Source organism: Oncorhynchus nerka, linkage group LG16 (assembly GCF_034236695.1).
Source record: "Oncorhynchus nerka isolate Pitt River linkage group LG16, Oner_Uvic_2.0, whole genome shotgun sequence".
NCBI classification, from domain to species: domain Eukaryota; kingdom Metazoa; phylum Chordata; class Actinopteri; order Salmoniformes; family Salmonidae; genus Oncorhynchus; species Oncorhynchus nerka.
In genome coordinates, this window is record NC_088411.1 from 16,668,376 (window position 1) to 16,695,919 (window position 27,544).

Genomic DNA, 27,544 nt, shown 5'->3' on the forward strand with positions numbered 1-27,544 from the left:
CATACGGTAATTTGGTAGAAAGACATTTTGACATTTTCTCTGTACATTCTTTTTACTGATAATGCAGAGGACTTTCCAAAGATTTTCTGCATATCCCGCGGTAGTTATTGGGATCAAATTTGTCTACACATTTGTGGATTGGGGTGATCAGTCCTTGGTTCCAAATATTGGGGAAGATGCCAGAGTTGAGGATGAAGTTAAAAAGTTGAAGTACAGCCAATTGGAATTTGTGGTCTGTATATTTTATAATTTCATTTAGGATACGATCAACACCACAGGCCTTTTGGGTTTGTATATTGTCCTATAGTTCATTCAATGTAAATGAAGTGGTTTATCCATACATTTCCATTTTGAATAGATAACTCTTCGTGTTTGCAACGATGTGCGCTGAGAGTGCACCCAAAAGTGGTTAGAGTCTATGGATTCTTCAATTACATTGAGCTGATTTCTGACATTCTGTGCCTTCTTTTTCCGTGATGTATTTCTGTATTGTTTTAGTGATTCACCATAGTGAAGACATTGGCTCAGGTTTTCTGGGTCTCTATGTTTTGGTTCGATAGGTTTCTCAATTTATTTCTTAGGTTTTGCATTCTTCATCAAAACATTTGTCATTGTTGTTATGTTGCCTGTTTTAAATTTAGGGAAGCTTAGAGGTCAAATATACTTTTTAGGTTTTCTACTGCCAAGTTTACACCTTCACTATTACAGTGACACATTTTGTCCAGGAAGTTGTCTAGAAGGAGTTGAATTTGTTGTTGCCTGATTGTTTTTTTGGTTTCTACACTACTTTCCTTCCATCTTTTGCATTTGTTAATGTTATGCAGTTCCTTTGACTTTAATGCCTTGAGTATTGCTCTGTTCAAGTAGACTGTGATTTTGCTGTGATCTGATAGGGGTGTCAGTAAACACTCTGAGAGACTCTGGGTTGAGGTCAGTGATAAAGTAATCTACAGTATTAAAATGAAATGAAATGAAATTGTATTTGTCACATGCGCCGAAATCCAACAGGTGTAGACCTTACAGTGAAACGATTAATTTCAAGCCCTTAACCAACAATCTAGTTTTAAGACAATATACCTAAAAAGAAGTATGAGATAAAAATAGCAAATAATTAAAGAGCAGCAGTAAAATAACAATAGCGGGGTTATATACAGAGGGTACCGGTACAGAGTCAATATGCGGGGGCACCGGTGTTCGAGGTTATTAAGGTAATATGTACATGTAGGTAGAGTTATTAAAGTGACTATGCATAGATAATAACAGAGTAGCAGCAGCGTAGAAGGGGGGAGGGCATAGCAAATAGTCTGGGTAGCCATTTGATTAGATGTTCAGGAGTCTTATGGCTTGGGGATAGAAGCTGATTAGAAACCTCTTGGACCTAGGCTTGGCGCTCCCGTACAACTTGCCGTGTGGTAGCAGGGAGAACAGTCTATGACTAGGGAGGCTGGAGTCTTTGACAATATTTAGGGCTTTCCTCTGACTCCGCCTGGTATAGACGTCCTGGATGGCAGGAAGCTTAGCCCCAGTGATGTACTGGGCTGTACGCACTACCCTCTGTAATGACTTTCGGTCGGAGGCTGAGCAGTTACCATACCAGGCAGTGATGCAACCCATCAGGATGCTCTCGATGGCGCAGCTGTAAAACCTTTTGAGGATCTGAGGACCCATGCTAAATCTTTTCAGGCTCCTGAGGGGGAATAGGTTTTGTCTGCCCTCTTCACGACTGTCTTGGGATAATGCTGTTGATGTGAGCCATGACCATCCTTTCAAAGCATTTCATGGCTACAGAAGTGAGTGCTATGGGTCAGTAGTCATTTAGGCAGGTTACCTTAGTGTTCTTGGGCACAGGAACTATGGTGGTCTGCTGGAAGCATGTTGGCATTAGACTCCAACAGGGAGAGGTTGAAAATGTCAGTGAAGAAACTTGCCAGTTGGTCAGCGCATGCTCGGAGTACACATCCTGGTAATCCATCTGGCCCTGTGGCCTTGTGAATGTTTCTCACATTGACTGAGCATGATCTCACAGTCGTCCGGAACAGCTGATGCTCTCATGCATGTTTCAGTGTTACTTGCCTCGATGCGAGCATAGAAGTTATTAGGCTTGTCTGGTCGGCTCGTGTCACTGGGAAGCTCTCAGCTGTGCTTCCCTTTGTAGTCTGTAGTTTGCAAGCCCTGGCACATCCGACGAGCTTCAGAGCCGGTGAAGTACGATTCGATCTTAGTTCTGTATTGAAGCTTTGCCTGTTTGATGGTTCGTCGGAGGGCACTGCAGGATTTCTTATAATCTTCCGGGTTAGAGTCCCGCTCCTTGAAAGTGGCAGCTCTACCCTTTAGCTCAGTGTGAATGTTTTCTGTAATCCATTGCTTCTGGTTGGGGTATGTACGTACCATCATTGTGGGGACGACGTCATCGATGCACTTATTGATGAAGCCAGTGACTGATGTGGTGTACTCCTCAATGCCATCAGATGAATCCTGGAACATGTTCCTATCTGTGCGAGCAAAACACTCCTGTAGTTTTGCATTTGCTTCGTCTGACCATTTTGTTATAGACTGAGTCACTGGTTGTTCCTGCTTAAATATTTGCTTGTAAGCAGGAATCACCAAGATAGAATTATGGTCAGATTTGCCAAATGGAGGGTGAGGGAGAGCTTTGTACATGTCTCTGTGTGCGGAGTAAAGATGAGAGTTTTTTCCCTCTGGTTGCACATTTAACATGCTAATAGAAGTTAGGTAAAACTGATTTAAGTTTCTCTGCATTAAAGTCCCCGGCCACTAGGAGCGCCGCCTCTGGATGAGCATTTTCCTGTTTGCTTATGGCGGTATACAGCTCGTTGTGTGCGGTTTTAGTGTCAGCATTGGTCTGTGGTGGTATGTAGACAGCTATGAAAAATAGAGATGAATACTCTCTAGGTAGATAGTGTGGTCTACAGCTTATCATGAGATACTCTACTTCAGGCGAGCAAAACCTTGAGACTTCCTTAGATATCGTGCAACAGCTGTTGTTTACAAATATACATATGCCGCCGCCTGGTGTCTTGCCAGGGGCTGCTGTTCTATACTGCCGATAGAGTGTATAACCTGCCAGCTGTATGTTATTAAGGTCGTCGTTCAGCCACGACTCGGTGAAACATAAGATATTACAGTTTTTAATGTCCCGTTGGTACAGTAGGATATACTTATTTTCAGTTCGTCCCATTTATTTTCCAGCGATTGAACGTTAGCTCGTTTTTTTCCCAGCGATTGAACGTTGGCTAACAATACAGATGGTAAAGGCTGATTAGCCACTCGTCGCCTGATCCTCACAAGGCAACCAAGATCTCTTTCTGCAAAATCTCTGTTTCTTTCTCCAGCAAATGACGGGAGATGTTTGGAGTATATCCTTCCCGTCCAACCCATTAAAGAAAGATTATTTGTCCAATTCGAGGTGAGTTATCGCTGTTCTGATGTCCAGAAGCTATTTTCGGTCATAAGAGACGGTAGCAGCAACCTTACGTACAGAATAAGTTACAAACAATGCGAAAAAACAAACAAAAATAGCGCGAATGGTTAAGAGCCAACAAATGACAGCCATCCTCTCCGGCGCCATTAACCCTGCTATGAGGCTTTGTGTGTAGATTGATAATGAAAATGTTGTGCTAGTCTGTTTTGTGTGCCTGGGCTATCTCTTTCTCCGGCTCTGTGAATTTGAAGAGATGTGATCAGACTCACTCGGGGTGGGGTAGTTGTCACCAAGAGAAAGCTCCTCCTGCCGTCCTTTTGGAAGTGTATGAATTTGCCCTGCTCCACCACCGTTCCATTGTTGTATAGGTTGACAGAGGGTGTCTCAGTCTCAGGGTCCTCATTTCATACTATTCTGATTTTCCACCCTCTGCCTCTTAAAGCTGGCCAGGGATGGTCTGTGTGTAAGATTAGGTTGCTTAGGTTCCCATTTCTCTACAGTAGCAGTCAGCAAAAAGTGTCTCTGGATTGTCCACGAGGAGCTTCTCTTTGTACTCTTTCCATGCCTTGTCATTTTTAATATCCAAAGGGTGACCTCTGCACAGAGGGAAGCCATGGAGCAGTTGGCCAAAGAGGCCTCTGCATTTGGGTGGGGGAGGAACTCGAAGTAGCTTCAGAATGGACTTTACCTACTCAGTTCCAGGATGGATGATATTTTCGGGTCTCTGTTGCGCTTATTTTGCCGGTTGCTGGTTTGTCAGGAATTTTGCTGGATAGTCCTTTAGCAGTAAGAATTCTTGGTAATAAAAAGTAATTTTGTCCAAAATCAGGTTGTAGGTTTGGAGTTTTGAGTTGGAGTGAAGGTTATGTTGTGGAAGGTAGTGTCCTGTATATGCCATTGTAAAGAAAATCCAAGTTTATACAACCCTAAATCTATATTTTTGTACAAACATGCTGAAAAATGCTAAATCTTCCTCTCTTCTCTTCCTGTCTTCTATCTCTCTCACTTTCTTTCTCTGTCTTTGTCTCTCTCTCTCTGTCTCTCTGTCTCTCTCTCTCTCTGCAGGAGCGAATCTTCCTCACGTTATCCAACTACATCTTCACAGCGATCTTCGTGGCTGAGATGACAGTAAAGGTAAGAGGGCACCACGGAGACAGATCCTACCAGCGGGAAAAACCCACACTCTCCTACCCAGGAAGGAACACTGATCACTATGCCTCGGGGCTGTGGTTAAGGCCTCCACAGACCTGGTGTAATCCACAGAGCCAGGTTAAATCTCTTCGCCCTCTGGCTGATATTGTTGCCCGTAGGCACAAATCTAAGATCAGCCTATTTTACCTGAATCCGAACCTTTACAGTAAGAGTAAAAAAATGCCCAACTGACCATAGATCAGTGTCTCGTGGTATACTGTATCCTACTCCTATGAGGACTTCTTATACGTCGCATATCCATCAGTGGTTTCTGTGTTCATTCTGCCCCAAAGCTTCTTTGAAGAAATAGAAAGAAAGAGAGAAGGGGGAGGGGAACGAAAGTACCATTTCAGTGTCACCATTTAGAGTGAGACGAGCAAATAGATCCGAGACGAGAAAATAGAGCCTAACAAAGTACCTAAAATACCGGAAATACCTTAGATAGGTAAGATGACAGAAATGCATTAAGGCACGGCCCACAAATGATTGATCTTCAGCTCTACCGGTTCACTGTCATTAAGACAGACAAAGCCTTGAAGAAAACAGGCTTTCAGTGTGATACCTCGGTAAGCCTCAAACACACACTCACACGAATGGGAGGGAACGCTGGCACACACACATACACACACACACAAAGAGAGTGAGACACCTGTTACTAATACTAAGGAAAGGATTGTCTAGCCGATATTCAAATGGTCTGGCTTTGAATGGAGTGTCATGTCTACGTATAGAGGCTTGTGGCAGGGGTAGGGAGCGGTGAGGATGGGTGAGGGCTAGAGAAAGTTCACAGGTGTCACTCACTAAGACCTCCATTTCTATTCTGGTGCCCAACGCAATGCCAGGGCTCACACACACACGCACGCACACACATTGAGGGCAGACGGACACAAAATGGAAATCATGCCCAGGAATAATGGGGCTCGGGGGAGGTTAATTAACGTCACACACAGGAAGTCAGATGTCTGGGGGAAACTGACAGGGGCATAGGAACCAAAGGCTTTGTAACCTCGACACGTCTTTGTTCATCAGGGGTTTGATCATTCTCTTTGATACTGCCTGGTTATATATAGATTCATGCCTTAACGCTCTGACGAGGCACAGCATATGCAAATGAAGCCATGCCTAGTTGAGATGCAGTTTGTGAAGCTTCTATGGGTTATTGTTGTGTCTCAGTCATTTTTTGTAGATTGAAATACTGAGAGAAGAAAAGTCTTCAACGACAAAAGTTTGTATCTCACTTGGCTTGGCCTAATTTACTTTGCACAACTCGAGAGGTGCCTCTCTGATTGACTGCATATGCGTTACCGTGCGATACCATCTTTGTTTGTGAATGTAATTTTGTAGAATGTATGTCGTTAACCCAGTGTCTGTGTATATTCTCAGGTGGCTGCACTGGGATGGTTATTTGGTGATAAGGCCTACCTGAGGAGCAGCTGGAACATTCTAGATGGGATTTTAGTGATGATTTCAGCCATAGATATCCTGGTCTCATTGGTATCGAACAGCAGCCCCAAGATACTGGGCATGCTCAGAGTGCTGCGCTTGCTACGGACGCTCAGGCCACTACGGTGAGTTACACAAACAGCGGACCCACACAAATACACACACACATACACTCACACATACAAACACATACGCACCTTCTCACAATACCACAAAAAGACCTGTTCCCGAAACAGTACAATATATCTACCAGCCAACAGAGCGTGAGACTTTCCCCATATACAGTATACTGTACTAACTTGACATACTGTATCTCTTAGGCCTGCACAATGAATCAAATTCACATTGAAATCGCAATATTGACATGCACATTATCCATATTTCAAGAGCTACATATCTTATGCAATATTTTGAAATGCATCTCAGTCGTGTGTAACGTCCGTTTTATAGTTTATTTCATTTTTTTCTATACTCCTCTTGCGGCTGCTTCCCACTAGAGTTACTGGTTAAATACATAAAATCATAAAATAAGATGAGTTTAACATACATTTTTTTTAAATGACAAAGCTGTAAAACATTATGCTAAATATAACGCATCAATTTAGTGAAAACCATTCGTGTTTCATATGAGCGTTTCTGCCTGAAATTTCCTTTATATTTTTTACAGTTTGATTTATTTTATTATGGTGTCAGTGGTGAAAAAAGTACATTTCTGGAAGAGTTAGAGTTATTTGAAAATATTGCTGTTGTGGGTGAGATTTTTTTCCCCCAAACATTTTCTCACTAAAAACAAATGGTTATATATAGAACCAAATAAAGGTTATTTGGCTTGTAACTATAGCAGATCCCTTTTTGGGGCTTTATATAACAATTATTTGAAGTTTCTATAAAGAACCATGCTTTAAATGGAACCCTTTCCTAAGGTTTTATAACAAGGGTATTCAACTCTTACCCTACGAGGTCTGGTACCTGTGTGTTTTCTGCTCTACCTGATATTTAATTGCTACAGTAGAACTAGGTGTCCCAGGTCTATATCAGTCCATGATTAGAAGGGAACAATGAAAAAAATGCAGTGGAACTGGCTTTGAGATTCAGAGTTGAGTTTTAGGGTTCTATAAAAAAAAACATAAAAAGAGGTTCTATATAACAACAAAAAGGGTTCCGCTATGGTTACAACCCTTTTTGGGGCTATATAGAAAACGGTTCTATATAGAAAACCTTTTTTATGGTTCTTTACAGAAAACGGTTCTATATAGAAAACCTTTTTTATGGTTCTTTATAGAACATTTATGGAGAATGGTTCTATAATGAATCTCAAAGGTTCCTTGTAGATCCTTTTGAAGAAACATACAGGGTTTTGTATTCTGGTTAGCCATATTATATTGTTAAAATTCCATAGGCGTTATTAGTTTTTTTAGTTAACAAGTTGAATCAGGTGTGCTAGTTCTGGAACAGCTTGCGGTCGCTGATGAGAGAATTGAGCACCACTGACTTAGTCTACTGTTTTCAATTGACACAAGGCCATACATACAATACCTTTCAAAGGTTTGGGGTCACTTGTTTTTCAAAGAAAAGCACATTTTTTTGTCCATTAAAATAACATCAAATTGATCAGAAATACACTGTAGACATTGTTAATTTTGTAAAAGACTATTGTAGCTGGAAACAGCCATTTTTTTATGGAATATCTACATACAGCGTACAGAGGCCCATTATCAGCAACCATCACTCTTGTGTTCCAATGGCACGTTGTGTTCGCTAATCCAAGTTTATCATTTCAAAAGGCTAATTGATCATTAGAAAATACTTTTGCAATTATGTTAGCACAGCTTAAAACTGTCGTTCTGATTAAAGCAATAAAACTGGCCTTTAGACTAGTTGAGTATCTGGAGCATCAGCATTTGTGGGTTCGATTACAGGCTCAAAAAGACCAGAAACAAAGAACTTTTTTCTGAAACTCGTCAGGCTATTCCATGCGAGAAATTGCCACGAAACTAAAGACCTCGTACAAAGCTGTGTACTACTCCCTTCACAGAACAGCGCAAACTTGTTCTAATCAGAATAGAAAGAAGAGTGGGAGGCCCCGGTGCACGACTGAGCGAGAGGACAAGTACATTAGTGTCTAGTTTGAGAAACAGATGCCTCACAAGTCCTCAACTGGCAGCTTCATTAAATAGTACCCGCAAAACACCAGTCTCAATGTCGAAACAGTGCCTCACAAGGATGCTGGCCTGCTAATGCGTTTTTTTTGTATCAATTAGTATATTTGAGTTTAACCATAATATTTGTAGTAATATTTGATCAGCCTTTTCTGGTGGACTAAACTGAATTTGCAACCAACTTTCTATGACTTGTTTAAAAAATAGCGATATGGAGATTATTTAATCTGAATAAAGGGAAAAGGGCAGTTCTTGAACATGGGGTGAGAAATTCTTACGAATCTGCTAAAGATGAAATGAAGAAAATGGCGCCGACAGATAGGGCAGCCGTGCTTCTAGCTCCTAGGCAACTTTGCAGTATTTTTGTTAATGTGTTGTGTCTTATATTATTAGCCCAAAATGTTTTTGTGTTATTACATACATCCGGGAAGACCTATCGGATATCAGAGCGGTGGTAACTTGCCAGTATTACGACCAGGATATCAACTTTCCCAAATCTGATCCTTTGTTCGTACCCCCCAGGGCAATTGAACTGATTCCAGAGGCTGATCCAAAACAACACCGGCGGAGAAGAGGTATTCGGAGTGGACTTCTAGTCCGACTCAGGAGGTGCGCACACCACCCACCGCTTCTGAGTATGTTACTCGTTAATGGGACTGTAACATAGTCTGTTTCACGGAAACATGGCTCTCTTGGGATATACTGTCTGAATCCGTACAGCCATTTGTGTTCTCAGTTCATCGCGAAGACAGGAATACATTTTTCTCCGGGAAGAAGGGTGTATGTTTGATGATTAACTAATCATGGTGTGATTATGCTAACATACAGGAACTTAAGTCATTTTGTTCACACGACCTAGAATACCTCACAATCATATACCGAACTTCACTGGACTTTATGCAATCTGGAATCCACATATCCTGAGGCCACATTTATTGTAGCTGGGGATTTTAACAAAGCAAATTTGAGGAAAACCGAAGTTCTATCAACACATTAATTATAGTACTCGCGCTGCTCAAACACTCGACCACTGCAACTCCAACTTCCGGGATGCCCTCCCCCGCTCTTCCTTCGGAAAATCTGATCATGACTCCATTTTGCTCCACCCTTCCTTTCGGCAGAAACTCAAATAGGAAGTACCCGTGCTAAGGACTATTCAACGCTGGTCTGACCCATCGGAATCAACGCTTTTGATCACCCAGACTGGGATATGTTCTGGGTAGCCCGAGACGAATATACTGATACGGTGACTGAGTTTATCAGGAAGTGTATAGGAGATGAAGTATCCACTGTGACTACAAACAGTCAGAATTCTACATACACCTTAGCTAAATACATTTAAACTCAGTTTTTCACAATTCCTGACATGTAATCCTAGTAAATATTCCCTGTTTTAGGTCAGTTAGGATCACCACTTTATTTTAAGAATGTGAAATGTCAGAATAATAGTAGAGAGAATGATTTCTTTCAGCTTTTATTTCTTTCATCACATTCCCAGTGGGTCAGAAGTTTACATACACTCAATTAGTATTTGGCAGCATTGCCTTTAAATTGTTTAACTTGGGTCAAATGTTTCGGGTAGCCTTCCACAAGCTTCCCACAATAAGTTGGGTGAATTTTGGCCCATTCCTCCTGACAGAGCTGGTGTAACTGAGACAGGTTTGTAGGCCTTCTTGCTCGCATACGCTTTTTCAGTTCTGCCCACAAATTTTCTATAGGGATGAGGTCACGGCTTTTGGGATGGCCACTCCAATACCTTGACTTTGTTGTCCTTTAGCCATTTTGCCACAACTTTGGAAGTATGCTTGAGGTCATTGTCCATTTGGAAAACCCATTTGTGACCAAGCTTTAACTTCCTGACTGATGTCTTGAGCTGTTGCTTCAATATATCCACATAATTTCCCCCCCTCATGATGCCATCTATTTTGTGAAGTGCACCAGTCCCTCCTGTAGAAAAGCACCCCCACAACACGATGCTGCCACCCCCGTGCTTCATGGTTGGGATGGTGTTCTTCGGCTTGCAAGCCTCCTCCTTTTTCCTCCAAACATAACGATGGTCATTATGGTCAAACAGTTCTATTTTTGTTTCATCAGACCAGATGACATTTCTCCAAAAAGTACGATCTTTGTCCTCATGTGCAGTTGCAAACTGTAGTCTGTCTTTTTTATGGCCGTTTTGGGGCAGTGGCTTCTTCCTTGCTGAGCGACCTTTCAGGTTATGTCGTTATAGGACACGTTTTACTGTGGATATAGATACTTTTGTACCTGTTTCCTCCAGAATCTTCACAAGGTCCTTTGCTGTTGTTCTGGGATTGATTTGCACTTTTCGCACCAAAGTACGTTCATCCCTCCTGAGTGGTATCATGGCTGCGTGGTCCCATTGTGTTTATACTTGCATACTATTGTTTGTACAGATGAACGTGGTACCTGCAGGCATTTGGAAATTGCTCCCAAGGATGAACTAGAGGTCTTTGCTGAATTATTTTGTTTTCCCCATTCCCCATGATGTCAAGCAAAGAGGCACTGAGTTTGAAGGTAGACCTTGAATACATCCACAGGTACACCTCCAATTGACTCGAATGATGTCAATTAGCCTATCAGAAGCTTCTAAAGCCATGACATAATTTTATGGAAATTTCCAAGCTGTTTGAAGGCACAGTCAACTTAGTGTATGTAAACTTTTGACCCTGGAATTGTGATACAGTGAATTACAGTCATGCACAAAGGAGATATCCTAACCGACTTGCCAAAACTATAGTTTGTGAAGGAGAGATTTGTGGAGTGGTTGAAAAACGAGTTTTAATAACTCCAACCCGTGTATGTAAACTTCCGACTTCAACTGCATATATTCTTAATTCCATTCCTTTACTTTAGATTTGTGTGTATTGTGTGTATTGTTGTGAAATTGTTAGATATTCCTTGTTAGATATTGCTGCACTGTTGGAGATACACCCGCAATAACATCTGCTGAACACGTGTATGTGACCAATAAAATTTGATTTGATTTGAGAGAACCTGTTCTGATTTAAGTAGAACTTTTGTATGATTGTAGCCTTTAGTGAGAGGTCTAATGCTTAATATTTAATCATTTCTGCCCTCCAAATTTCTGCCCTCGAAACTCCAAGAACACGACACTAACATAAGGCAGTATGCCGAGACACAAGAACACAGGGAGTGTTTTTTAAAAATGTATTTATTTTTATGTTGGGGGTGATTTCGGGTCCGGGTGTTGGACATGAGCTACCTGGGAAGCCTCAGCCAGTTTGTAGGCTCCCATGCCTCACCGGGTTGGATAGGCTCCCATGCCTAAGCTGGATGAACAGTTACCCGTGCCTCAGCCGAGGCAAGCGGGGAGGTCTGAGCCAGCTCATCAGGCTCTTACTTCTCAGCCGGTTCGTCAAGGTTTCTGCGCCTCAGTATTTGCGACCTGTCCGCTCTGGATCCCTGGGATCGTCCATGTCGTTGGCGTCCTGCGGCTGGAGCCAAACGCGCCGGGGAGGGGGTACTGTCACGTACGCTCTCCCTCCGGCGCTCTAGGTCGTCATGCTCCTGCACCTCAGCTTGATCAACAGGCTCCCGCTCCTTAGCAGAGGTGACCGGTCCCCTCCTGATCACCGGGATCGTCATCTTGGTCGGCGTCCTGTAGCTGGAGCCGCTCCCTCTCTGGCCTCTAGGTCACCAGGCTGCTCGTTTATGGCGCACACCTATCACCAGCTTTACGCGTATTTGCGCATAATGAACTCACCTGGACTCCATCACCTCCTTCATTACCTTCCCTTTATATGTCACTCCCATTTGTTTCTTCCCCAGTCATCATTGTTTCTGTTTCTGTTTCATGTCGTTGCTCTGTTTGTATTTCTTGTTGTGTTCATTTATTTATTAAATGTATTCACTCACTGAACTTGCTTTCCGACTCTCAGCGTACATCGTTAAAATATTCATTATATAAATAGGCCCGTTTAATTTTGTCTGGCTTACCGTTAAAAACAAAATTGGATATTTTTTACTTATATCATTTAAAAAGTGTGACAAGGCCATAAGCAAATACGTAAACTGAGATATGACTAAAGAGTTAATCAGGATAATTTTTCCACAAATAACCCGGTATTTTCAATTCCACCTCTGCACACATCAACAACAGTCACCCCCTGAAGCATCTTTACCAATCGCTCCACAAAAGCCGCAGCCCTTGCAGAGCAAGGGGAACTACTACTTCAAGGTCTCAGAGCAAGTGACGTCACCGATTGAAACGCTATTTAGCGCGCACCACCGCTAACTAAGCTAGCTGTTTCACATCCGTTACACTAGCAAGATCTTATCTATTTTTGCTGACTTTCTATTCAAATGTATTGCAGTGAGATCATTTCTTTCTTTCGGCATATGAATACGGAGTATGTCCACCTCACCGTCAGACCATTTTATTTGTAAATTACTTGGTAATGTAAAAGTTGTATTTTTTTGTGATCCTGTTGGTGTGTGCGTGTGTGTGTGTGTGTGTGTGTGTGTGTGTGTGTGTGTGTGTGTGTGTGTGTGTGTGTGTGTGTGTGTTTTTCCCTTACCTCATGGCTCTCCTCTCGTGAAGCTCTAGAGGCTTTGCCTGCACTAAAATATTTATCAACATCTCAGGAAGAGCACAAAAATCAAATATTCATTTTTCCTGCCCAATTTACCCACAAAACTCTGAGGATACCCACTGCAATCTCCTACCTGACCCCTCTCAATTATGACCCCTGACCGCTTGGAAATGGAATCTACTATCCCTGCCTCCAAACTAAAAGTGCTTTTATCTTCGAGTTCATATTTGTGTGTGTGATCTCAGCAGCTTGAACCCATCAGATTAACAGTCATTTTCTATAATATAGTTTGTTTAGTTGATGTGGGTTTATGTACAAATATTAGGAAAGTATTCAGACCCCTTCATTCTTTCATATTTTCTTACGTTATAGCCTTATTCTAAAATTGATTAAGTACATTTACATTTACATTTAAGTCATTTAGCAGACGCTCTTATCCAGAGCGACTTACAAATTGGTGCATTCACCTTATGACATCCAGTGGAACAGTAGTGCATCTAAATCTTTTAAGGGGGGGGGTGAGAGGGATTGCTTTATCCTATCCTAGGTATTCCTTAAAGAGGTGGGGTTTCAGGTGTCTCCGGAAGGTGGTGATTGACTCCGCTGTCCTGGCGTCGTGAGGGAGTTTGTTCCACCATTGGGGGGCCAGAGCAGCGAACAGTTTTGACTGGGCTGAGCGGGAACTGTACTTCCTCAGTGGTAGGGAGGCGAGCAGGCCAGAGGTGGATGAACGCAGTGCCCTTGTTTGGGTGTAGGGCCTGATCAGAGCCTGGAGGTACTGAGGTGCCGTTCCCCTCACAGCTCCGTAGGCAAGCACCATGGTCTAAGTCAAAAATGTTCCTCATCTACACACAATCGTGTCACAGATCCCTCTGGAACTGTGTCATTGCGCACACCTGGTCCCCATTCCCACTGATTGTATTTGTATAAATGTGCCCTTTGTTTCACCATTGGGCTGTCGATTATTGTTACTATGTCCGTTGGTCGTGTGATTACCTGTGCTGTGTGTTTTGGCTTTCGTGCCATTGTGGATTGTGCAATTGATTACCGGTCTCGTCCCATGTGATAATCATTGTGTTATTGTGTTATTTAATCGAGGTACTCCCCGCTCTTTCCTTTGGGTTTTTACCCTGTGTGTTGTATACGTGTTTATTTGGTCTTCATCCCTGTGCCTTTACATGGTCTCCCGACCATTTATGCCAACGTGACACCGGATGGCCATTTGATTACTTGTTCAGCAGTCCTATAGCTTGTTTTTGGGCCTTCCTCTGACACTGCCTAGTATATCGGTCCTGGATGGTAGAAAGCTTGGCCCCAGTGATATACTGGGCCGTACGCACTACCCTCTGTAGCGCCTTATGGTCAGATGTCGAGTAGTTGCCATACCAGGGGGTGATGCAACCGGTCAGCATGCTCTCAATGGTGCAGCTGTAGAGCTTTTTGAGGATCTGGGGACCCATGTCAAATCTTTTCAGTCTCCTGTTGTTGTGTCCTCTTCACAACGGTCTTGGTGTGTTTAGACCATGACACCAAGGAACTTGAAACTCTCAACCCGCTCCAATACAGCCCGATGGCTGTATTCGGCCCTCTTGTCCTGTAGTCCACGATCAGCTCTTTTGTCTTGCTCACGTTGAGGGAGAGGTTGTTGTCCTGGCACCACACCTCCAGGTCGCTGACCTCCTCCCTTTAGCCTGTCTCATCGTTTTCGGTGATCAGCCCTACCATTGTTGTGTCGTCACAAACTTAATGATGGTGTTGGAGTCGTGCTTGGCCCCGCAGTCGTGGGTGAACAGGGAGTACAGGAGGGAACTATGCACGCACCCCAGAGAGGCCCTAGTGTTGAGGATCAGCATGGCAGATGAGTTGTTGCTCACCCTTTCCATCTGGGGGGCGGCCTGTCAGGAAGTCCAGGATCCAGTTGCAGAGAGAGGTGTTTAGTCCCAGGGTCCTTAGTTTAGTGATGAGTTTTGTGGGCACTATGGTTCCCACAAACTACACATAAAGGAATATGTAGTTATTGTATTTATTCAAGTTTTCTGTCAGTTTCAACACTTTAGTAAGATCCTGACTTGGAGCTGGCGGGAATAGTGCGCGAGAGAGAAATAGGATAGGAAGTTAGCGACATTCGAGGTAGAGCGAGAGAAGGAGAGATGGATATAGTATAAATATAGATGAAATCTCGCGTCTTGTGACGGCCGGCCGCCCAACAACCTGCCCGCTTGACCCTATTCCCTCCTCTCTTCTCCAGACCATTTCCGGAGACCTTCTCCCTTACCTCACCTCGCTCATCAACTCATCCCTGACCGCTGGCTACGTCCCTTCTGTCTTCAAGAGAGCGAGAGTTGCACCCCTTCTGAAAAAACCTACACTCGATCCCTCCGATGTCAGTATCCCTTCTTTCTTTTCTCTCCAAAACTCTTGAACGTGCCGTCCTTGGCCAGCTCTCCCGCTATCTCTCTCAGAATGACCTTCTTGATCCAAATCAGTCAGGTTTCAAGACTAGTCATTCAACTGAGACTGCTCTTCTCTGTATCACGGAGGCCCTCCGCACTGCTAAAGCTAACTCTCTCTCCTCTGCTCTCATCCTTCTAGACCTATCAGCTGCCTTCGATACTGTGAACCATAAGATCCTCCTCTCCACCCTCTCCGAGTTGGGCATCTCCGGCGCGGCCCACGCTTGGATTGCGTCCTACCTGACAGGTCGCTCCTACCAGGTGGCGTGGCGAGAATCTGTCTCCTCACCACGCGCTCTCACCACTGGCGTCCCCAGGGCTCTGTTCTAGGCCCTCTCCTATTCTCGCTATACACCAAGTCACTTGGCTCTGTCATAACCTCACATGGTCTCTCCTATCATTGCTATGCAGACGACACACAATTAATCTTCTCCTTTCCCCTTCTGATGACCAGGTGGCGAATCGCATCTCTGCATGTCTGGCAGACATATCAGTGTGGATGACGGATCACCACCTCAAGCTGAACCTCGGCAAGACGGAGCTGCTCTTCCTCCCGGGGAAGGACTGCCCGTTCCATGATCTCGCCATCACGGGTGACAACTCCATTGTGTCCTCCTCCCAGAGCGCTAAGAACCTTGGCATGATCCTGGACAACACCCTGTCGTTCTCAACTAACATCAAGGCGGTGGCCCGTTCTTGTAGGTTCATGCTCTACAACATCCGCAGAGTACGACCCTGCCTCACACAGGAAGCAGCGCAGGTCCTAATCCAGGCACTTGTCATCTCCCGTCTGGATTACTGCAACTCGCTGTTGGCTGGGCTCCCTGCCTGTGCCATTAAACCCCTACAACTCCTCCAGAACGCCGCAGCCCGTCTGGTGTTCAACCTTCCCAAGTTCTCTCACGTCACCCCGCTCCTCCGCTCTCTCCACTGGCTTCCAGTTGAAGCTCGCATCCGCTACAAGACCATGGTGCTTGCCTACGGAGCTGTGAGGGGAACGGCACCTCAGTACCTCCAGGCTCTGATCAGGCCCTACACCCAAACAAGGGCACTGCGTTCATCCACCTCTGGCCTGCTCGCCTCCCTACCACTGAGGAAGTACAGTTCCCACGCAGCCCAGTCAAAACTGTTCGCTGCTCTGGCCCCCCAATGGTGGAACAAACTCCATCACGACGCCAGGACAGCGGAGTCAATCACCACCTTCCGGAGACACCTGAAACCCCACCTCTTTCAGGAATACCTAGGATAGGATAAAGTAATCCTTCTCACCCCCCTTAAAAGATTTAGATGCACTATTGTAAAGTGGCTGTTCCACTGGATGTCTTAAGGTGAACGCACCAATTTGTAAGTCGCTCTGGATAAGAGCGTCTGCTAAATGACTTAAATGTAAATGTAAAGAAACGGAGGGAAACGTTAAGCTGGTGTTCTCTCTTCTCCGCTGACGCTACAGCTGATCGCTCCGATCAGGAATAATACAATAATAATATCTCTTTTGAGAGTACACTCAGAAAAAAAGGTGCTATCTAGAACCTAAAAGGGTTCTTTAGGCTGTCCCCATAGGATAACCCTTTGAAGAACCCTTTTTGGTTCCCTGTAAAACCCTTTCCACAGAGTGTTCTACATGGAACCCAAAAGGGTTCTACCTGGAACCAAAAAGGGCTCTCCTATGGGAACAGTCAAAGAACCCTTTTGGAACCCTTTTTCTAAGAGTGTATTAATTAGCTTTCAAACCCCAAAGCTCGGACGAGAAGAGAGGAAAAGAGAGGAGGGGAGGACAGTTGAGGAGAGGTGGAGTGCATGAAAAGGCCATAATATTAGTATGCTGGTCTGGGTTTCTGTGATATATGGTATCTAAAGCTATAGATGTACTAAAGGCTGTCTCAGAGAAAGTTCAGTTCATTTGACAGAGAATTAAAGTTATGCTTCAAGGAGAGCTCTGAAAATGAGGGCTTAATGTGTTCTGAACTGAGCTTGTGTGGCAAGCATCTATTTTTGGACACTGTGTTAACAAACCTCCAGACGAGCTTCAATGCCATACAACTCTCCTTCCGTGGCCTCCAACTGCTCTTAAACGCAGGAGAAACTAAATGCATGCTATTCAACCGATCGCTGCCCGCCCGTCCAGCATCACTACGGCTCTGACTTAGAATACGTGGACAACTACAAATACCTCGGTGTCTGGTTAGACTGTAAACTCTCCTTCCAGACTCACATTAAGCATCTCCAATCCAAAATTACATCTAGAATTGGCTTCCTATATCACAACAAAGCATCCTTCACTCATGCTGCCAAACATACCCTCATAAAACTGACCATCCTACCGATCCTCGACTTCGGTGATGTCATCTATAAAATAGCCTCCAACACTCTACTCAACAAACTGGATGCAGTCTATCACAGTGCCATTCGTTTTGTCACCAAAGCCCCATACACTACCCACCATTGCGACCTGTACGCTCTCGTTGGTTGGCCCTCGCTTCATACTCATCGCCAAACCCACTGGCTACATGTTATCTAAAGGTCTCTGCTAGGTAAAGCCCCGCCTTATCTCAGCTCACTGGTCACCATAGCAGCACGCGCTCCAGCAGGTATATCTCAAATCAAATCAAATGTATTTATATAGCCCTTCGTACATCAGCTGATATCTCAAAGTGCTGTACAGAAACCCAGCCTAAAACCCCAAACAGCCAGCAATGCAGGTGTAGAAGTACGGTGGCTAGGAAAAACTCCATAGAAAGGCCAAGACCTAGGAAGAAACCTAGAGAGGAACCAGGCTATGTGGGGTGGCCAGTCCTCTTCTGGCTGTGCCGGGTGGAGATTATAACAGAACATGGCCAAGATGTTCAAATTTTCATAAATGACCAGCATGGTCAAATAATAATAATCACAGGCAGAACAGTTGAAACTGGAGCAGCAGCACGGCCAGGTGGACTGGGGACAGCAAGGAGTCATCATGCCAGGTAGTCCTGAGGCATGGTCCTAGGGCTCAGGTCCCCCGAGAGAGAGAAAGAAAGAGAGAAAGAGAGGATTAGAGAGAGCACACTTAAATGCACACAGGACACCGGATAGGACAGGAGAAGTACTCCAGATTTAACAAACTGACCCTAGCCCCCCGACACATAAACTACTGCAGCATAAATACTGGAGGCTGAGACAGGAGGGGTCAGGAGACACTGTGGCCCCAACCGATGACACCCCCGGACAGGGCCAAACAGGAAGGATATAACCCCACCCACTTTGCCAAAGCACAGCCCCCACACCACTAGAGGGATATCTTCAACCACCAATTTGCCATCCTGAGGCAAGGCCGAGTATAGCCCACAAAGATCTCCGCCACGGCACAACCCATCTCACTGGTCACCCCCAAAGCCAATTCCTCTTTTGGTCGTCTTTCCTTCCAGTTCTCTGCTGCCAATGACTGGAACGAACTGCAAAAATCTCTGAAGCTGGAGACTCATATCTCCATCACTTGCTTTAAGCACCAGCTGTCAGAGCTGCTCACAGATCACTGCACCTGTACATAGCCCATCTGTAAACAACCCATCTATCTACCTAACCTCTTCCCCACAGAGGAACATACAGTATTTATTTATGTATCTTGCCCCTTTGCACCCCAGTATCTCTACTTACATATTCATCTTCTGCACATCTATCCAGTGTTTGATTGCCATATTGTAATTACTTCGCCACCATGGCCTATTTATTGCCTTAACTCCCTTAACTTACCTCATTTGCACTCACTATACATAGACTTTTTGTTTTCTTTTGTTCTACTGTATAATTGACTATGTTTTGTTTATTCCATGTGTAACTCTGTGTTGTTGTATGTGTCGAATTGCTATGTTTTATCTTGGCCAGGTCGCAGTTGCAAATGAGAACTTGTTCTCAACTAGCCTACCTGGTTAAATAAAGGTGAAATTTAAAAAAAAAATCTCATAGGACTAAATTAAAATAATGGAGAAAATCAACGCTTGACAAAACTCTACAGCATTAATAGCTAAAAAGTATGCAGATCAATTTCTTTTCACATTCAAACTATCACACAAACAAAAGGCAGAAGAGCAACACACTAGAGCATTGGAATTGTACTTGTGATTTTCAGTTTGTCGGTTCAGAGTCTTTAGTTTGGTTTCAGGGGAGGAGAGGAGAGGACTGTGTGAATTAAACATGAGTCTGTGTTTTCCCCTCAAGCATTGGAGTGTGTAAGATTCACACACACACACACACACACACACACACACACACACACACACACACACACACACACACACACACACACACACATGATTAGAAGAAGACATTATATACATCCCTGACTGAGGTGACATTACGGCCAGTGAGAAAGAGTCCCTGTTCCTCTCTACTCATCTTTTTCTTCTCTTCAGCTCATTCATTCGTCCATCCTCAGTGACTGTTCTGTTCTAACACTCTGCATACTGGATGTGCTGAAGTAGGTAAGAAGGAAAAGACAAGGAGAGAAGAAAAAAACGATCCTACACTCTACTCCAACTACTCACATTGTCCCAGATACCAGTGCATGCGTGTGTATTTACGTCTCTGTCTGCAGGTGTGTGTGTTGGTTTTCCTCATTACGGATATTAATGCCATTATACAGAAGCAGAGAGGAGTCTCCAGGAGAGTGTGTGTGTGTGTGTGTGTATTTTTATGTTTAACATGGCACATACACACTACTGTGTTCATCCATCAACACTGTGACCTCAATTCAGGCTTCACCACGGGGAATCCTGTTATTAGCACCTAAATGTCCCCTTTAAGACACCTTACCTCCCCTTTATGTCTCCTTAAGTCACCTTATTTCAACATAGCTCTCTCACAATTAGCTGCAACCAGAGGGACGGTAGACGGTTCCAAAATGCCAGGGTGGTGGGGGTCAGGAGTGTTAGCCACATTGTCTATTGATGTATCCTCTCTGTCTTCCCTTGGTTGACCCCTGTCAGCTGTGTGTTTTGGCTCACCCGTCTCTCCCATCTGGGGAGTTGTATCCTCGTACCCCTCGCCCCGTGACTGGGCGCTTCATTACCTCCCCTGTTAATTAAAACAGCCTCCAAACATATACATTTTACATCCCAGTCGCTTAGCTAATGCTTTCATCCAGAAGAGTGTCTCACAATGATTGTATTCCTACTAAGAGGGTGGAAATGACACATACACAGTAAGATGAGTGCTCGTAAATTCACAGTGAATATAATACAAGAGTAAAATTGAAAGGTGTGTATCAAATGTGGAGAAAAGGGGGGGGCAGAAATAGAAGAGGAGGGGAGAGAGAGGAGAAGTAATGCAGGGGTAGGGTAGGGTCCATCTCTCCTTCCATCTCTAAAGTACCTCCCTCTATCCATCCCTCCATCCATCTCTCCTCCCCCCTTCATCCTCCATCCCTTGCTCAGAGTCGTTTAATCAGAGTCGTTCTCTGCTCGGGAACGAGCGCCTCGCTTATTGCTTTACTTGTTGTCGTTCCTCCGAGCGAGGGAAGGACGGAGGGAGGGAAACCATGAATGAATAGAAATTTTCCATGTATGAATAGACAGTATTGAAAGAGTCCCTGCTATAATCATCAGTGTGTATTGACTTGTCATAAAAGACTTGGCAAGACAAGCACCTTGACTACACCCTAACAATGTTTTTGTTCCAAAGACGCATCGTCTTGAATGTCATGAGGAGAAATCACTGTTTTTATATGCAGACTTAGAAAACAATGAGGTAAAAACACTCATGATTTGCTGTGCTAGATACATAAGCAAGGACATGGGAACGGTAGGAGAGACGAGACCCTACTTAACTGTACAAACAAAGATGGCAAGTTTCTATCCTCTGTGGACTCGCCAAATTTCTTGCCGCTTCTCCCTCGTCTTCTCATGTTTCCTCCCTCTATCTCTCTCTCTGGTATACACTGAGTGTATGGTCGGGGCATGGGGAGGGAGAGGGAAGCTTTTACAAAAAGTGGTCAAATATATAAAAGGTAGATTTTACACTTGGATTTTTTTGGCAAGGACATATACAGTATTCTACCCTCCACAACATAACCCTCACTCCAAATCAAAACTCTAAACCTACAACCTGATTTTGGACAAAATGACCTGGAAGGATTACTGCTACCAAAGATTATTATTTCCAAGCTATACAGCAAATGCTCTGGCAAACAAACAACAGAAACCTGAAAACACCATCCAACCTTGCTAGGACAGAACATATCTGACTACAACTTCAATTAATACTGAGGAGTGAAATGAGAGGAGTCAAAGCCCTTGAGCCCAGCAATGGCAGGATAGTTTCACAGCCTACCTCACCCAAATGCCGAGGTCTTTGAAGCCCCCTCTGGCAGTTCAGAGGACATTACAATACAGGAGAATTAAGAGACACCTTTTGCTGACTACTATAAAATTTGGAACATAAGCATCTTAAACTTCCACACAGACCATCTCCTGGCAGGCATAGTGCAGTGTTGGGGGGGTGTTAGTGAAGGGTGGAAACTCAGGATACGAGACAACAAGGACTATGAGTCAGCCAATGTCAAACTGTACAAGTCTGGTACAGTAATGGTACAGGGCAAGCCCAAACAGTTTCAGCTAGACTTTCACATAATCAAAGAGAGAGCTCAGCAGGATCAGGATATGCTCTCTCTTGAGAAAGATACCCCCTCCTCAAGTGTGTCAGACCAGACCTCTTCATTATACAACCCCACAGATGAGCAACCCCAAGTGTACTACTCCCTTATTGAAATGAAGGATACATTCACCCAGCTGGAGGTACGGCACGTGGAGCTGGAACAGCAGGTGAACACACTCCAGTCAGCACAAAAAAAATAGTCCAGCTCAACAACACCCCCTCAACCAGGCCCGGAGAGCTGGAGGTGGAGAGAGACATATCTGCACTATGGACTGTGGTGAGACAACATCAACAGGAGAAAGAGCAGGAGAAAAATAACAAACAGCAAACATATATACATGATCAAATACAAATCCTAGAATCAACTATTAAAGACTGCCATAATCCACTGGATTCTCCAATTACATTGAATGAACTACAGGACAAAATACAAACCCGCCAACCCAAAAAGGCCTGTGGTGTTGATGGTATCCTCAATAAAATCATAAAATATACAGACCACAAATTCCAATTGGCTATATTTAAACTCTTTAACAGTATCCTTAGGTCTGGCATCTTCCCCAATATTTGGAACCAAGGACTGATCACCCAATCCCACAAAAGTGGAGACAAATTTGACCCCAATAACTACCATGAGATACAGTTGAAGTTGGAAGTTTACATACACCTTAGCTAAATACATTTAAACTCAGTTTTTCACAATTCCTGACATTTAATCCCTGTAAAAATTCCCAGTTGGTCAGAAGTTTACATACACTCAATTAGTATTTGGTAGCATTGCTTTTAAATCGTTTAACTTGAGTCAAACGTTTCGGGTAGCCTTCCACAAGCTTCCCACACTAAGTTGGGTGAATTTTGACACAATCCTCCTGACAGAGCTGGTGTAACTGAGTCAGGTTTGTAGACCTCCTTGCTCGCACAGGCTTTTTCAGTTCTGCCCACAAATCTTCTATAGGATTGAGGTCAGGGCTTTGTGATGGCCACTCCAATACCTTGACTTTGTTGTCCTTAAGCCATTTTGCCACAACTTTGGAAGTATGCTTAGGGTCATTGTCCATTTGGAAGAGCCATGTGCGACCAAGCTTTAACTTCCTTATTGATGTCTTGAGATGTTGCTTCAATATATCCACATCATTTTCCTTCCTAATGATGCCATCTATTTTGTGAAGTGCACCAGTCCCTTCTGCAGCAAAGCACCCCCACAACATGATGCTGCCACCCCTGTGTTTCACGGTTGGGATGGTGTTCTTCGGCTTGCAAGCCTCCCCCTTTTAACTCCAAACCATAACGATGGTCATTATGGCCAAACAGTTTTATTTTTTTTCATCAGACCAGAGGACATTTCTCCAAAAAGTACAATCTTTGTCCCCATGTGCAGTTGCAAACCGTAATCTGTATTTTTTCATGGCAGTATTGGAGCGGTGGCTTCTTCCTTACTGAGCGGCCTTTCAGCTTATGTCGATATAGGACTTGGTTTACTGTGGATATAGATACTTTTGTACCTGTTTCCTCCAGCGTCTTCACATGGTCCTTTGCTGTTGTTCTGGGATTGATTTTGCACTTTTCGCACCAAAGTACGTTCATCACTAGGAGACAGACCTCGTCTCCTTCCTGAGCGGTATGATGGCTGCATGGTCACATGGTGTTTGTTCTTGCGTACTATTGTTTGTACAGATGAACGTGGTCCTTCAGTCATTTGGAAATTGCTGCCAAGGATGAACCAGACCTGTGGAGGTCTACAATTTATTTTTTGAGGTCTTGGCTGATTTCCTTTGATTTTCCCATGATGTCAAGCAAAGAGGCACTGAGTTTGAAGGTAGGCCTTGAAATACATCCACAGGTACACCTCCAATTGACTCGAATGATGTCAATTAGCCTATCGGAAGATTCTAAAGCTATGATGTAATTTTCTGGAAATTTCCAAGCTGTTTGAAGGCACAGTCAACTTAGAGTATGTAAACGTCTGACCCACTGGAATTGTGATACAGTGAATTATATGTGAAATAATCTGTCTGTAAACAATTGTTGGAAAAATGACTTGTGTTATGCACAAAGTAGATGTCCTTGTCACGCCCTGACCTTAGATATCTCTGTTTTCTGTATATTTTGGTAAGGTCAGGGTGTGACTAGGGTGGGTATGCTAGTTTTTGTATTGTCTAAGTTTTTTGTAGGTCTAGGGGTTTTGTATGTCTATGTTGGCCTGATATGGTCCCAATCAATCAGAGACAGCTGTTTATCGTTGTCTCTGATTGAGGATCATATTTAGGCAGGCCTTTTTCCCTACTTTCTGGTGTGGGATCTTGACTATGTGTAGTTGCCTGTCAACACTATTTTGCATAGCTTCACGTTTCGGATGTTCCTTGATGTTTTGTTTTAGTGAGTTTCAGTTTATTCAAATATGTGGAACTCTACACACGCTGCGCCTTGGTCTCCTTCATACGACGAACGTGACAGAAGATCCCACCAAAAATGGACCAAGCAGCGTGTTCAGGAGGAATGGACCTGGGAGGAGATCCTGGTTGGAGCAGGACCCTGGACGCAGGCTGGGGAGTATCGCCGTCCGAAGGAGGAAATAGAGGCAGCGAAAGCTGAGCGGCGACGTTACGTGGAGTTAAACCAACGAGGTAGGCCAGGGGGGGAACATGGAGCAGTCGGCGGAGCCGAGGAGCGAACCAGAGCCAGTCTGGGAGTCGGATGAGGAGCTCGACGCAAGATTCCGGAGAGAGATGCTAGCATTGAGAGCGCTGCAGAACAGCCGTGCTGAGGTGCGTCTCATCAGCCTGGTGTCACCTGTACCGGTCCCACGCATCAGGTCTCCAGTGCACATTCATTGCCCAGTTTTTCCTGTGCTAGCTTGCCTGGCTGGAGTGAGCATCCAGTCAGGAAGGGTGGTCCCTTCTCTCCGCGCTCGCCCTGAGGTGTGTGTCATCAGCCCGGTGACATCTGTACTGGTCCCACGCATCAGGTCTCCAGCGTGCCTCCACTGTCCAGTACGTCCTTCCGGCGACAGTTCCCAGTCCAGAGCTTCCGGCGACAGTTCCCAGTCCAGAGCTTCCGGCGACACCCTGACCTAACCAAAATATATAGAAAAAGAGAAATCTAAGGTCAGCGCGTGACAGTACCTCCTCCCAAAGACTCCTTAAGCATCAAAAGGAACATAAAATGTGACATACCAATTAGGATCGGGCAAAAAATACTTGTATCAGTTATAGAACCCATTGTCCTTTATGGTTGTGAGGTCTGGGGTCCGCTCACCAACCAAGAATTTACTAAATGAGACAAACACAAATTGAGACTGCATGCTGAATTCTGCAAATATATCCTCATTGTACAACATAAACCACCAAATAATGCTTGCAGAGCAGAATTAGGCCGATACGCTCTAATTATCAAAATCCAGAAAAGAGCCGTTAAATTCTACAATCACCTAAAAGGAAGCGATTCCCAAACCTTCCATAACATAGCGATCACCTACAGATAGATGAACCTGGCGAAGAGTCCCCTAAGCAAGCAGGTCCTGGGACTCTTTTCACAAACACAAACAGACCTCACAGAGCCCCAGGACACAATTATACCCAACCAAATCATGAGAAAACAAAAAGAGAATTACTTGACAAATTGGAAAGAATTAACAAAAATAAATCTGCAAACTAGAATGCTATTTAGCCCTAAACAGAGAGTACACAGTGGCAGAATTCCTGACCACTGTGACTGACCCAAACTTAAGGAAAACTTTGACTATGTACAGACTCAGTGAGCATAGCCTTGCTAATTGAGAAAGGCCACCGTAGGCAGACCTGGCTCTCAAGAGAAGACAGGCTATGTGCTCACTGCCCACAAAATGAGGTGGAAACAGAGCTGCACTTCCTAACCTCCTGCCCAATGTATGACCATATTAGAGACTCATATTTCCCTCAGATTACACAGCAAGTTTTGTGACCTGTTGACACAAGAAAAGGGCAACACCACTGTAAATACAACCCATATTTATGTTGATTTATTTTCCCTTTTGTACTTTAACTATGTGCACGTCGTTACAACAATTTGAAATGTCTTTATTATTTTTGAACTTCGGTGAGTGCAATGTTTACTGTACATTTTTGACTGTTTATTTCACTTTTTTTCATTATCTACTTAACTTGCTTTGGCAATGTTAACATATGTTTCCCATGCCAATAAAGCCCTTAAATTGAATTAAATTGAATTGAGAGAGAGAGCAGATGATAGAATTACATTTATGGTCATCCCAAATGTGTTACACTTGTGGTATGGTGTGGGGGAGTGGGTAGGTCCGTGAATGTGTTCGTGTGCGTTTGACCGAGTGTGTTTCTCCATATCTGTGTACTGATCAGTGTTATTGATCTGGTCTTAGTCTCAGTGTTATCTCCACATCCTCCGTATATCTTCTCTCAGTTTTTCTCTTAATGAACTATTGATTTCCTTTCACCCTCCCTTCTCGCCGAACATGAGACCACTGGACTGAAGACAAAGCTAAGCTTAGCATGCAGCCTCACAGATAGACAGTCAGGTGGTAGAGAGTGACAGACAAGTAGAAAGACAGACAGAAAGATAGATAGACAGGTAGTAAAGATACCTACTGGTTAGGGGGAGAGACGGTGCAGAGAGAGAGGTGAGAAGAGGGGAAGAGGTACTGGAGGGGTGAGGGCAATTGACTGTCACTGATTCCCTGTGACAGAAAAAAGGGCAGAGGGCTAGGAGACGAAGGGTGAAGAAGGGAAAGGGGAAGAGGAAGGAAGGGGAAGGGAAAGGGAAGAGGGGGAGGGACAGCCACAGGCGTCTCCATCTGGCCTGGCTGCTCTGTAACAGACCTAAACAACTCTTTCTCTTTCTCTCTCTCCTGCACTCTTCATCAGTCTTCTAAGTTTAACATTGTGCCTCTGTGTCTCTCTGTGTTCTCCAGTGTTATCAGCAGGGCGCCAGGTCTGAAGCTGGTAGTGGAGACTCTGATGTCATCTCTGAAGCCTATAGGGAACATCGTGGTCATCTGCTGCGCTTTCTTCATAATCTTTGGTATCCTGGGAGTACAGGTGAGAATAGACCATTTATGCAACCCATACAAAAAGCCCCAGCATATTATTATTCATTTGTAAACATTTAAAAAATAATTCCACTTTGACATTATGGGGTATTGTGTGTAAATCAGTGACACAACATCTCAATTGAATCCATTTTAAATTCAGGCTGTAACACAACAAAATGTGGAAAAAGTCAAGTGGTGTCAATCCTTTCGGAAGGCACGTGTTCCCAAAACAATAGGATTCAACCAATGTCAGGGAACATTTTCCTTTCAAGTAGTTTTCACGTCTTAATAACTTTGGTATGAGAACTCGTCTCTACTCCTTATATACACCAAACTCTTCTCTCCACCTCAGAGTTTATTATTATAATAATGTTTTACGTTTATTTAACCAGTAAAATACCATTGAGGTTAGAAACCTATTTTCTTTGAGGAGGACCTGACAAGAGGTCAGCAGGGGGGGGTCAGCATGTACACATAACACAAGAGCACAGTACAATACATTAAAAAACAATTACAATGGTCAATACCATTTTCTTCTATGAGATTTCAACTCAGACAGTAACACCCTCTCCTCCAGAAAAGCATTGTAGGAGGATTGTTTCCCCATTTCTGTCTTA

At 44.0% G+C, this 27,544-nt stretch overlaps 1 protein-coding gene across 1 annotated transcript in view; it reads left to right on the forward strand.

Annotated features, from left to right (window-relative positions):
- Window positions 1-27,544, forward strand: part of cacna1g (calcium channel, voltage-dependent, T type, alpha 1G subunit) — a 204,158-nt gene that overhangs the window by 132,300 nt on the left and 44,314 nt on the right. The window contains 3 exon segments of the mRNA XM_065002465.1: window positions 4,508-4,576; window positions 6,017-6,201; window positions 26,808-26,934. Of these exon segments, the coding sequence (XP_064858537.1) occupies window positions 4,508-4,576; window positions 6,017-6,201; window positions 26,808-26,934 (381 nt within the window).